General features: G+C 40.4%; 2 protein-coding genes across 2 annotated transcripts; both read left to right on the forward strand.

Annotated features, from left to right (window-relative positions):
* Window positions 1-389: 389 nt before the first annotated feature.
* Window positions 390-3,746, forward strand: LOC130735573 (uncharacterized). Its single transcript, XM_057587512.1, has 7 exons — window positions 390-509; window positions 594-680; window positions 868-1,077; window positions 1,357-1,518; window positions 1,682-1,735; window positions 1,814-1,963; window positions 3,363-3,746. Exons 1-7 carry the CDS (start codon window positions 390-392, stop codon window positions 3,744-3,746), a joined length of 1,167 nt encoding a protein of 388 aa, XP_057443495.1.
* Window positions 3,747-4,767: 1,021 nt separating this feature from the next.
* Window positions 4,768-5,262, forward strand: LOC130736893 (CASP-like protein 4A1). Its single transcript, XM_057588666.1, has one exon. The coding sequence runs from the start codon at window positions 4,768-4,770 to the stop codon at window positions 5,260-5,262; it is 495 nt and encodes a 164-aa protein (XP_057444649.1).
* Window positions 5,263-12,122: the final 6,860 nt, after the last annotated feature.

Here is a 12,122-nt window from a genome sequence, read left to right on the forward strand (position 1 = left end):
TTTACAATAAAAAGTTAATATAATTAATAGTACAAAGTGTCATTAAATATAGTCAACTAGGATTGATTTACACATTTCAAGTTTTACCTTTAATAGCTAATAAATATAATTAATGCAATATATGGTGTCTTTAATGACTCATTAATGATTTATAAATGTCACACTCAAATAATTTTACTAATATATAGAAATATTACTTTTATATACTTTATTTTCTTTCTTTACAATATTTATATATCAAAATATATTAAATACAGCATTTAATATTTTATCAAGTGACATTTTTTTACAATTTCTCAAGTGACTTTTACTTATATGTGTATATATATATAGATATAAGCTCACACTTAACTAATAATTCCAATAAGTTCGTTTGCTTCAATAAAATTATGGCAATATTTCTCTTTTTACTTGTTAGTTGTTGTATCCAGTGCTATGAAGTTAATGGAGGAAGAATACACCACCAAAATAAACAACAACTTCAGTTACATGACTACCAAAACTTTCAGGTATTATACTCTCAAGTCTCTCATTGTCACCTAATTAATTTTCTATCATAATGTATTTAAATGGCACGTGGTTAAAAAATGCAGCCTTCAATAGATGATTCTTTTGATTGTGTTGATATGTACAACCAACCCGCTTTTCAACACCCTTTACTCAAAAATCACAAAATCCAGGTAACTATTGTTGCTGATTCTTGAGTCATTTAAAAGATTTTTTTATACTTGCTTATAGAAATGTAAGCATCATTTAAGTATACTTGTGAATATTATAATTGTATTAATCTTATTAATTTATCAGGTCGTTTTTTAATATTTAGACTTTAAATTTTGTATCTAACATCTTCTTCTCATTGTAACAAAGCTCTTCCCAACTTTTCTGAGAACCACCATGCAAAATAGATCCAGTTCCTTTGGTAAAGCTGTTAAATATCAGAATTTCATCAGAGAATGTCCCCTAGGAAAAGTGCCTATTTTAAAGACCACAACGAGGCAAAAGATGGTTACCAAGTCATCTTCAAAATCGCAACTTGATAATTTTAATGAAAACTCTCAAAGTAACCCTGGGCATCATGTAAGTTGGTTTATCAAAAGTTTGTCTTCAAACTTTTCATTTGATGAATTGTTATCATTATAAAAATATTACTATTCCTTGTAAATTTAAATTTTTATCTTGCTTAAATTTTATTTTTAATTGAAAACATTTTTCTTTAGAAAAAGACAAATAAATTTGTCAGATATAGAACAATTTTAAATAATGATAACTTCATATTTAATTATTTATTTACTAATCACATTATTATCTATTCAAAACATGTTTATCTCATTACTTTCATATCTTATAATCCTCAAGTTTGCTACCCTTGAAACAACCAAAGATATGATGTTTCGTGGAGGAAGTGCAAGAATCAGCACGTATAATTTATCGCTTCAAGAAAACCAATACAGCATATCTGGAATTTGGATTCAAAGTGGTCCACCAACAGAACTCAATAGTATACAAGTCGGAACTGGTGTAAGTTAATTTTTATCCTGTTTATGCAAATAATTTTTTTGTTTCATGACAATTAACAAATGGTGAACAATTTTATTTTTCAAATGACCCAATTTATCATGTTTCGTTTGTTATATTTATTCTATATACACTATTTTTATGTAAAATATTCTTATTATGCAAGGTTCATCCAAGCTTATATGGAGACCATCAAATACGTATAACCGCATATTGGACAGTAAGACTCATAAATTAATGCACTGTTCTTTTCTTAATTACTTAATATGATTATGCTTATCTAGATAAATTCATGTAGGCAGATGGTTATCACAAAACTGGATGTTATAATTACCAATGCCCAGGTTTTGTGCAAGTCCATCGAGGAACTGGCTTTGGAGCAGTCCTTCTGTACAGCTCTGAGATTGGAACACTAAATAAATATTTCTGGAGTGTCAAAGTCAAACAGGTAACTAAATTTAAAAAAATAAGACTCTATCAATTTGGTAACATCTTCACCTTTATGAAATTTAAAACCTTCTAAACGTTTTTGTACCCATACAAAAATTTAAAATTTAGTTTATTGTTATTAGACACTAACTTAGCCAAAAGAATTTCTCAGTAACTTACAATCATAAAAAAAATTTGACATAAAATATATTAAATGATGAATTTTAATAAAGAGAAATGTACATAATTTAAATATTCTAACTAAATAAAAAATAAATAAACATAATAAATTTGAATATTTCAAATTACTACTTTTAATTTAAAAATTTATATGGAAGTGTTTTATTACATAGATCGTTAAATTAGTTTTTAATTAAAAGGTGTTAATGAAGTCTTAAATTTTAAAAATATATAAGTTATGAAACTTCTAATGATGTGTGAAGTTAACTTTTCATTTATTTTACTATTATATTTGGTGCATATTTTCACATTTTTTAATTTAGTAATAGTGTATTATACTTATATTAAATTTTAACGTAAAAACATATCATCTAACATTTATAAATTAGTAAATGAAACTAGTCACATGCCCCTTATAAACCATCTTTTTTCTGTGGATTGGATAATTGTAATTACTAATTCCATTAAAAAAAACTTGGGTGATCTTTGTTATTTGGATGCAGAAATGAGTATAAGTTAATTTGATGATATCATAGTAATTCCAATTTTTTATTTTGTGTTTTTATAGATTTCTAATGGTAGTGCTTTCTTTTCGGTTTATAATTATATATCAGGGAATGATGTGTTTCGCCCCCCCACATATATAAAATGGGGATGCGGATATATCTTGTCAAACACAAAAAATATCATTTGTGTAAGAATTATTTATGAAATAACTGATATGATTTACAATTTCTAAATTATAAGCATTTGCCTTCACGAAAATAAACGTGTACCATTTGTTTGACTATAATGCATGCTATAAAGATTCATTTTCTTAACTATAAACAATGTGGTTACCAAAAAAATATATTGTTGGACAATTTAATTGCAAATTTAATTGTTTCATTGAATTAATAAATTATACAACATTAATAAGTGAAACTGTTGAAGCTTCTAACAATATATTTATATATTTTTAAAATATCATTTCTACCTTTAAAATTTTTATAAATAAATAATATTTTAATTTAATTAATATTAAAAATAAATATTCTAACATGTCTATTATAAATTTAAATACTGTTGAAATAATTAAGAATGTAACATATAAAATATCTTGTAACATTCATAAAAAAAATTAAGGTATTATCGATTTATATGTGCTTTATAATATTTTATTTCTTCATTAGATATGAATGCTAGTATCATTTGTATTCAACTTATTTATTATCTTTTAACTACTTGAATATTTATAGGATCAATCCACAGGTAACTGGTGGTGCATTGGTGGGAACGATAATGTGGCATTGGGGTATTGGCCTAAAGAAATATTTACTCACTTACGTCAAGGTTCATCTTTAATTATATATGGAGGTGAAACATTTGCTCCACCCAATATGATTAGTCCCCCAATGGGTAGTGGTAGATTGCCTAAGGAGTTATTCAAAAACTCTGGTTTCATTTCAAATCTTGAGATTGTCGATTCAAATTACAATGAAGTCGAAATAAAACCCAAGGACATGAAGTCAAATTGTGATACAACACCTAATTGTTATGACATGTTATACCATGGTTATGAAGGATCTTTCTACCGACAAGCCTTTCTCTATGGTGGGCCAGGTGGAAAATGTGGTATATGATTACATTTAAAACTTTATTTAATAAAAGGCTGTTCGTTGATTCTATGGATTCTTGGAATTTAGTATGCGTGAACTTCAACATATTGTGAAAATAAAGATTTTTTTTGAGAAATAAAAATATTTTCATAATGCTAAGAAAATAAGCTCATGAGAACATCTCTCTCATGAAGAGCTATAGTTACAATTTTAATTCCAAAGAGATCCAATCTATTACCACCTTTGTTTGCCAAAAAAATCAACAACAATGTTGCTTTCCCTATAAGTGTGTCTAATCTCCACACATTTCACTTGTCTCATCAGAAAATCAATTTAGTTCAACTCATTAAATAGTTTCCAATGCATCTTTTCCTTAGAAGAAACTCTTCTCACTGCTATCAATGAATCACTTTCAAGGATCATATTTTTAAAGAGATATTGGTGACGGAAGAGAAGTGTGGATGGCTTTTACCTTCCCTTTGAATGCCCAACCATGACCTAAATTCCAGGAGAAAAAACACTGAACTTTTCTACATACATTGTGTACCATGACCCCACCCTATTTGGACTAGGCGAGCTCCCTAGAGGGCCTCGCCCAAGGCTGCCCGCCTCGTGCCGGTCACACAGGCTCAGAGTTGGGCCTCCCCCACGAGGCCCAACTAGCCCAATATAGGTAGTTAAAATCGCAAGGTCCAGCCCCTAGCCTATAAATAGGGAGCGGTTACCACATGTAAATTCAGTTATTCTCTCTCTCTAAAAGGTTATTTCCTCTCTCTAGGCAGTTACATACTCCCTCTCTAGATTCTCTCTCTAGTTGCAATCCCTTTACTATAGGTACTTTACCCTTTCTCTATGTTCTTCGCTGGAACATTTGGCGCCGTCTGTGGGGAACAGTGAATTTTGATTCCCAGACTACGGGGATTGCTTTTACGATCGAGAGAAGTTCATAATTCTATTGAATTCCTTGAGTTTAAGTTGTTTTCGGTTTGATTTTCTTGTTTACGGTTTATTTTTGATGGAAACTCGTCGTCGTCAACGTAGTGAGATGCGAGAGCAGAGACGCGGTTCACCACCTCGTCGTGTGAGGGGGAGACCTCGTCGCGAGGAAGTTCGTCGCAAGCAGCCTGAGCAACTGACTCCTCCTCCGCCACCTCCTCCTCCTTCTTCTCCAACGCCTTCGCTGCCTACTCCGCCATCCTCACTTTTGCAGCAAGGCACTTCGGAGAACTCCTCGATCCTTGCAGAAAAAAGATCACCGCAGCCTCAGAGGACAGTTACTCACAGAGATTGGCGGCGTTTGATCCGCAACGTCGACAACATTCGGCAATGGAAGGACGATTTGCAAGAGCAGCTTGACTACCTCCGTCATGAGCAGCAGGACGAGGGAGTGCGAGAGACGGAGGCCGTAGCGGAATTCAAGCATTTCTCAGCAGCGGTGAGAGAGGTCGCAATTCCGGACCATATGAAGAATCTCGTCCTGAATCCTACAGCGAAAAGACGGATCCAAAGGATCACCTTCTATATTTCAACACGAAGATAGTGATCAGTGCGGCTTCGGACGCGGTAAAGTGCAGAATGTTTGCATCGATGTTCAAAGGCATAGCGATGGCGTGGTTCACGACTCTGCCTCGTGGATCTATCACAAACTTCCGTGATTTCTCCTCAAAGTTTCTTGTTCAGTTTTCTGCGAGCAAGCTCAAGAAAATCACGATTGATGACCTATATAACGTTCGCCATTTAGACGGAGAAACTCTGAAGTAGTATGTGGCGAGGTACAGCGCAACGTCTGCTAAGATCGAGGAATTGGAACCGCACGCTTGTGCGAGAGCTTTCAAGAATGGACTGTTGCATGGAATGTTGAACAACAAGCTAAGCAGGAAGCCAGCTCATTCAATGGCAGAGATTCGCGCGCGGGCAAACGCCTACATTTTGGACGAGGAGGATGACGCGTTCAAAAGAAAGCGCGCGAAGAAGGAGAAAGATGGCGGACAAGTGGAACAATTGAAAAAGGACGGACAAGGCCGGGAAAAAGATGAAAACAGCAAGCGAAGGGAGAAGAAAGGTAAGTCATCAGAGAAATACGCTTAGGAGCATCTTTATCCGAAGAAAAAGAGTTCTAAGCGGCGTCGCCCTTAGCAACAGCAAGGATCACGTCGGCGAGAGAAAGCACACAAGGACCTGAGTGCACATTTGACAGACTTGCTTTGCAAGATGAAAGCAACGCATGCAACTGCAGAGGTCAAGCAAGAGGGGCGCCCACCACGAGTGGCAGTAGACAAGACTAAATGGTGCGAGTATCACCGCTCGGCGGACCATGACACTGATGACTGTTTCACTCTGAAGAAAGAAATTGAAAGGCTGATCAAGGGGGGACGCTCACAACAGTATGATCGGGGGGATCGCCAGCAAGGGGACCGCCAACGAGAGGAGCGCCGACAGGACAATCGTCGCTCAACCCCGGCGAGAGATTGGAATGAGACATTGGCGACTGGAAATAAGGGAGTTGAGGAAACCTTTAACAAGGAACGAGAGCCTTTAGTTGGAACCATCAATAAGATCGCCTGAGGCTTCATCGGCGGGGGTGACTCTCAACCGGCGAGGCGAAGGCATGTCAAAGTGGTAAGTTCAGTACAAGAGGTTCTGTTTGGTTTCCGGCATCCGGATATAGTAGTGTCGTCGGCTGATTTTGAAGGGATCAAGACCCATAAGGATGATCCCATAAAGGTCATGGTAATAATCAATAGTTTCAACGTAAGGCAAGTACTCCTGGATCAGGGCAGCTGGGCAGATATAATCTATGGTGACGCGTTCGACAAGCTGGGGCTGACAGATCAGGACCTGATGCCGTACGTAGAAACTTTGGTGGGATTCTTCGGAGAACAAGTTTGGGTGTGCAGCTACCTGGATCTGGACACGATTTTTGGTATTGATGACAATGCAAAGGTTCTGCGAGTAAGGTATTTTTGGTTACGATTGATTTTACCAATCTAAAAACTGAATTACGGCGGTTTCTTAGTGGAAAATTTCCCTGAAGGTGGCGATTCCATTACGACCTTTGAAGTGTGGGAATCTGTTCTATCCAAGAACATAGAGATGAGGTACAATACCTAGAGTAAAGGGATTTCAATGTGAGAATCTAGAGAGAGAGAGCGCGTAACCGCTTAGAGAGAGAATGTAGCTGACCAAGTTTGTTATTTCTCAAATGAGCTAAGAGTCCCTTACAATTGGTAACCGTCCCCTATTTATAGGATTGGGGTTGGGCCTAGCGTCCCTATATGTCCTTAGTGGGCCAGTTGAGCCTCTTGGGGGAGGCCCAACTCCCCGGCTTGTGCGTCGCCCTAAGGCAAGTATCTCTGGGCGAGGGACCCAGGGGTCTCGCCCAGTCCACAAGTCCAAAAGACACCGAGCTCGAAGTATGAGAGCTATGAGTGTCTTTAATAACGGGGGCGACGAGAATAAGAAGACTAACTATGCCGAAGCCTAGTGATCAAGAATGATTGCCAACATGGCATAATAAACAAAGCTTAAAGCTAATTTTTGATCTTCCTAGAGAGCTCCTTTGAGCTCTTGAGTCCACAAGTAGGCTTGCGGCGACGACGCTTGGTTCTCTCGCCCAGCTCCGGCTGTGATCTCCGCGAATGACGGTGGCTCAACGCGCTTAGGACACATGTAACGCAATAGAGAAATGTAAAGTCCGCAGAATCTTAACCGCTTTCTTCGAGACGCCCCCTCAAATTTCAATAAAGCCTGCTATCATGGTGCACGATTCTCCACCTGCCCCCCACGTTCATCAGCAACTAACCACAAAATTCCTACACTAGTCCCCCCTCGATAATCACCCCCTTCCTATAAAGATGCTGTTACCTCACCCTTCGCTTCTTTCGCAACCCCAACTCCTAGCCACCCTCTTTGTACGCAAAAGCCCTTCAACAAACCGTTATTTTAGCACCGATAACGCCCCTCGCGCCGCTCCTTTTTCCGATGAGTTCCTAAAACTTTAAAATTGCTTTCGTTTCTCCCATTTCAACCTAAAGTCTCCTGCCCTTTCCTTCAATGGCGTCAAGACGCCGAACCAAGAACTCCACCCGCGGCATCACCGTCGCCACCGCCTTGCGGTATGTTCCTTCAGTTGACCTTCCCCCGTGGGGGAGTTCCTCTTGACCAAAATGATATTGCCGCTTTCCGACTTAAGTCTTCGGAATCTGTTGGTCAATTCGCAAGTGTACGAATACCTCCGGGTTTTAAAATATCTAACCACAGGGATTGTGAGTGAGAATTGTTGATTTAAGCCTAAAGTTTGCAAGTTCTTAAAACAGTAAAATTCAGAAATAGGTTTTGGTTGATTGTGACAAAGGTTTTGCAAAAGAGCAATGTTGAAAATGATGTAAATAACAATTGATGGAAAATTGCCTTGGGTTGTTGATCATCTAATCCACTTTAGTCCACCTATCCTATGCATGTGAAACCTTGATTTATCTCTTGTTGTTATAGCCTATGTACTTACTAGTTGATTCCTCACAAAAGTAATTCTCTCAAACTGAAAGATAAGCCCAATTCCTTGTGTACTTAAACATTCATAAGAGGTATATAAGCATGTATATTCAGGCCAACAAAACCCCACCCTCACTCTATGCCTAGAAGCAAGTATAGAAGGATCTATTTCAATTCATGTCCCTAAATCACAACAAACTTCCATTTGATTATAATCTAGCCTATAGCAAAGGTGCACCAAAGCCAAACATGCAAAAAGGAATTGAAATACAAGATTAAATCAAGAACTCATGCATAGAGATAGGATTTAACAAACTAAAAATTCACAGACTCTCTTAACCCAAAGCAAAAAGGAAACTAGCCACTCCTGGCTAGTGAATTCCTGCAGAAAATGTAATGAAACCTGAGAAAAATACAAGTTGGAAGCCTTCCTACAGCCCCAAGGTTCTCCTCAGCTCTCAAACTTGATCCAAAATGAGTAAAATGTCTGAATCCCCAAAAGAAATTGGCCTATGCCTTATTTATACACAAAAAATACGAGTTCGGGCGCTCAGGCGCCAATTCAGAGCGCCTGAGCGCCAATTGCATGTGAAAAACATGCCTCTGGACCCTAATTGGCTCCTAGGCGCCAATTCCCAGCGCCTGGGCGCCAATTCATAGCCCTGTAATATTTTGCACTAGCGACTAGGCGCCAATTCCCAGCGCCTAGGCGCTCAAGCTCGCCTAGAACAGCCTTTTCAGCTTCTGGAACTCCTCTTTAATTCCTCTTTTAAGTCTTCCTTCAATTCCATGCTTCTTGGCTTTCTTTCTTCTTCAGTTTTTGATCTGCATACTTAACCACAATGACAAGGAAAATTCCAGAAGCTCAAAGAGCTTATTAGCACTAGAGGTCCTTCAAAAAACAAAAGAAAATCATGCAAGTCCCTAACTTTACTTAAAATGCAAGAAAACTCCCTATAAAACTACCAAATTACCGAAACAAAGCAAAGACTCAAGAAAAGATAAAAATGCATGAGAATGCATGAAACACTACATGAGACTCAACAAAAAGACTCAAAACTATCAAAGAAATGACCCTAAAAACACTACTAAAACAGGGTCATCAGAATCCTTGCCAACTCTTGCTCTGAGGGGCCTTCCAGTTGTGACAATCCCCAACCAACCATCCTGTTTAGAGCAGTGGAAATCAATTGGTGCCCTCTCCTCGAGATCCGGTGGGTTTTGCCATGAGAAACCCCTTGATAACATTCTGTACTATGGCGGCTGCTCAGCCTCCGAACGTCCTTGGCTTCGCCGCCCTTATAATGTCGTGAGTGACCCTCATTTTTTCTACGTGTACGAGTACATGTTCACTGGTTTGGGGATCAGGTTCACCCTCTCCCCCTTCATTTGCTCCGTGCTACGCAGCATCAATGTCGCCCCATCCCAACTTCACCGTAACAGCCGGGCCTTCCTGCGATGCTTCGAAATCCTTTGTGACGCAATCCAGCAAGAGCCAGAGTCTTCTCATTTCTTTTACTTCTATGGCGTGGCCACACAGTCATCGTCGCCGCGCCACTGGGTCTCCCTGGAGGCCAAGCCCAATCACCAACGCTTTAACCCCTTTTGGACTACTGTCACGATCGACCTCGCCCGTAGGTATTTTATAATCATGGTGTCTCACGAATATCCCGAAGTTTTCACCTTAAGGGACGATACCGCTCGCTTCCCGTTTAACTGGACCAAAGAAATATCCCGGGTAGTTGACCCACCCGAGGGCTCTCTGACCCCTGAAGACAAGATTGTCATCAGCTTCCTGGCTAAACTTCCGGTCCTAGACTGCGCCCGTGTGATTGGTAAAGCCAAGATTTCATCAAATCCCGCGTACTTAGGTCTCCTGCCCCTCCCTCGATTCGTTCCTTGTCCCTTGCTTATTCCACGTCTCTTATATTCTGCTGACTTTCCTTTGTTGTTCTTCATTCCAGGGAAGATGAATTTTACCTGCATTGACCTCCTGGCTGCTTTTGAGAAGAAAAAGAACGCTCCATTGCCCCCTCAGGTCAACCTGAAGGGCGACAAAACGCCTTCCCTATAAATCATGGAGGATGAGGGCGGGAAACGAGCCCTCCGGAGCCCCGGCGAGGAGGCCTCCCAACCACCTCTCAAGAAGCAACACAACTTGGTCATTGTTTCCCCTTCTGGCGAGGAGAATGTCCCGGCCACCACTTCCACTTCCTGTGAGCCCGACGGGACTCCCAAGACGACTCAGCCCGACGGGCCTCTCAAGACGAATCTAGTCCCTTCTCCTAACATACGGGGTGGGCCCATTAACAGAGCGTTCCCTGGTGAAACAGTTGCCCCGCCGCCCGCTGGGCAAAGCTCGAAACCACCCGCTAGTTCAACGCAGTCGCCGCCCCCGGGCCATAAGCCGCTTCAACCCCCGGTTTTCGCAAACCTAGCGATGCCAATTACCCTCTCCTTTACGCCGGCGCAAGCTGTTAAGATGAACGAAGTGGTTCAAAGGCAAGGCTTAGACAGAGTGTCCGAGGGTGCCTTGGCGACACTGCTCCATGCTTTTCATCGCTAGAAGTGGTCTGCTAGAGACGCCGAAAATCTGCGGCCAGAGGTGGTTTGCCTTCGCGCCCTCAACTCCGAATTTGTTGAGGAGCGCAAGGTGCTCCTGTCTAAGCTAGCCTCCCAAGAAGCCACTTCCTCCGAAAAGATGGCCGAACAAGCTAGACGTTTTGAGGTCAGCCTGGAATTCCGAGACAAAAAGATTTCGGAACTAGAGGGCGCGCTTGACAAATTCAGACAGGATGCGCGAATGGAGTCTGACGCAAAGGAGGATTTGGTGGCCTCCAAAGATCAATCCATCTCTTCTATGGGCGCGGAACTTGCGGCTCTGCATGCAGAACTGATAAAGAAAGACGAGGCTCTGGTCACATCAAAGGTTCAGGCCCAGTCCGACGCGGAGGTTCTTGAAGAGAAGTTAAGGTCATATGCCGCCGCAACCGCTGTTTTCGAACGTGGTCGCGGCTTCTTTCTCGCCAAGACCCAAATTCAACGTCTCCACCCTCAACTAGACCTTAGCCTGATGGGGGCGTTCAAAAAGGTCACTGCCGCCGAATTTGTCACCGAGCAATTTCTAAATGAAGAAGTCGTGGAGCAAGACAAAAACATTAATAGTCCTTAGATCAATCATGTAATAGTAATTTATTATCATTATTATATTATATTTTTTAAAAGGCAACGCTCGCAACTTTTCTATCCTCCTTTAATGAGAATAGCTGTTTTGAGCGCCTTCGTTCTTCCTTTGCTTGTCGCCTCGCCACGTTTTGCTTTTTTGTTTGTTTTTTCAGTATAAGTCTGAATTTCTTCGTTCAACAATCTTGAGAGTGTGCTAGGCATAACTAGGACTTTTGCTAAGTTTTGGACTGAGGCTTTGTTCACACGCTTTTCCTGTAAGATCAGGTGTGGCCCAACCAGCCTTATTAGGCGGGGACTTACGGTGGCTCGGGTCCCCATGGCCTTGTGGGTTGCCCAAAGCTTAGCCTAGTTAGAAATGCTCGCCCATATTTCGGGGAGGTTCATGGGATAAGAAGCTTATCCGCACACGTCGCCAACGGGTGGCAGCGGTTCGCGCCGGACTTTCCGGAGCGATCCCCAGACATCAAGATCGTGTTGGGATCGCCACCTTCAGGGAGTTTTTCTTACCGAGCGACCGTTTCAATTTATTTGAAAGTTAGGAGTATTGCTGAGAATATCCTTTTGTATTTGATTGTAAAAGAGATTTTACACTTGAGGGATGCCTCATTAAAAAACTCCTGTGGTGGAGAAAAAGAGTACATCTTAATTGCAACTTTGGTCCCTGACGTTTACCAATTCCACAATTTTAGTCCTTCACCTAATTTAATTACACGGATGGTCCCT

The sequence above is a fragment of the Lotus japonicus genome, chromosome 2 (genome assembly GCF_012489685.1).
Source record: "Lotus japonicus ecotype B-129 chromosome 2, LjGifu_v1.2".
NCBI classification, from domain to species: domain Eukaryota; kingdom Viridiplantae; phylum Streptophyta; class Magnoliopsida; order Fabales; family Fabaceae; genus Lotus; species Lotus japonicus.

What these genes read in the sequence shown, in the direction of transcription:
- LOC130735573 (XM_057587512.1), top strand. Translation starts at nt 390, where the DNA reads ATGGCAATATTTCTCTTTTTACTTGTTAGTTGTTGTATCCAGTGCTAT. An exon ending in GTATACAAGTCGGAACTGGT is followed by an intron (nt 1,519 to 1,681) that starts GTAAGTTAATTT and finishes TTATTATGCAAG; the next exon opens with GTTCATCCAAGCTTATATGG. An exon ending in GGAGTGTCAAAGTCAAACAG is followed by an intron (nt 1,964 to 3,362) that starts GTAACTAAATTT and finishes GAATATTTATAG; the next exon opens with GATCAATCCACAGGTAACTG.
- LOC130736893 (XM_057588666.1), top strand. Translation starts at nt 4,768, where the DNA reads ATGCGAGAGCAGAGACGCGGTTCACCACCTCGTCGTGTGAGGGGGAGA.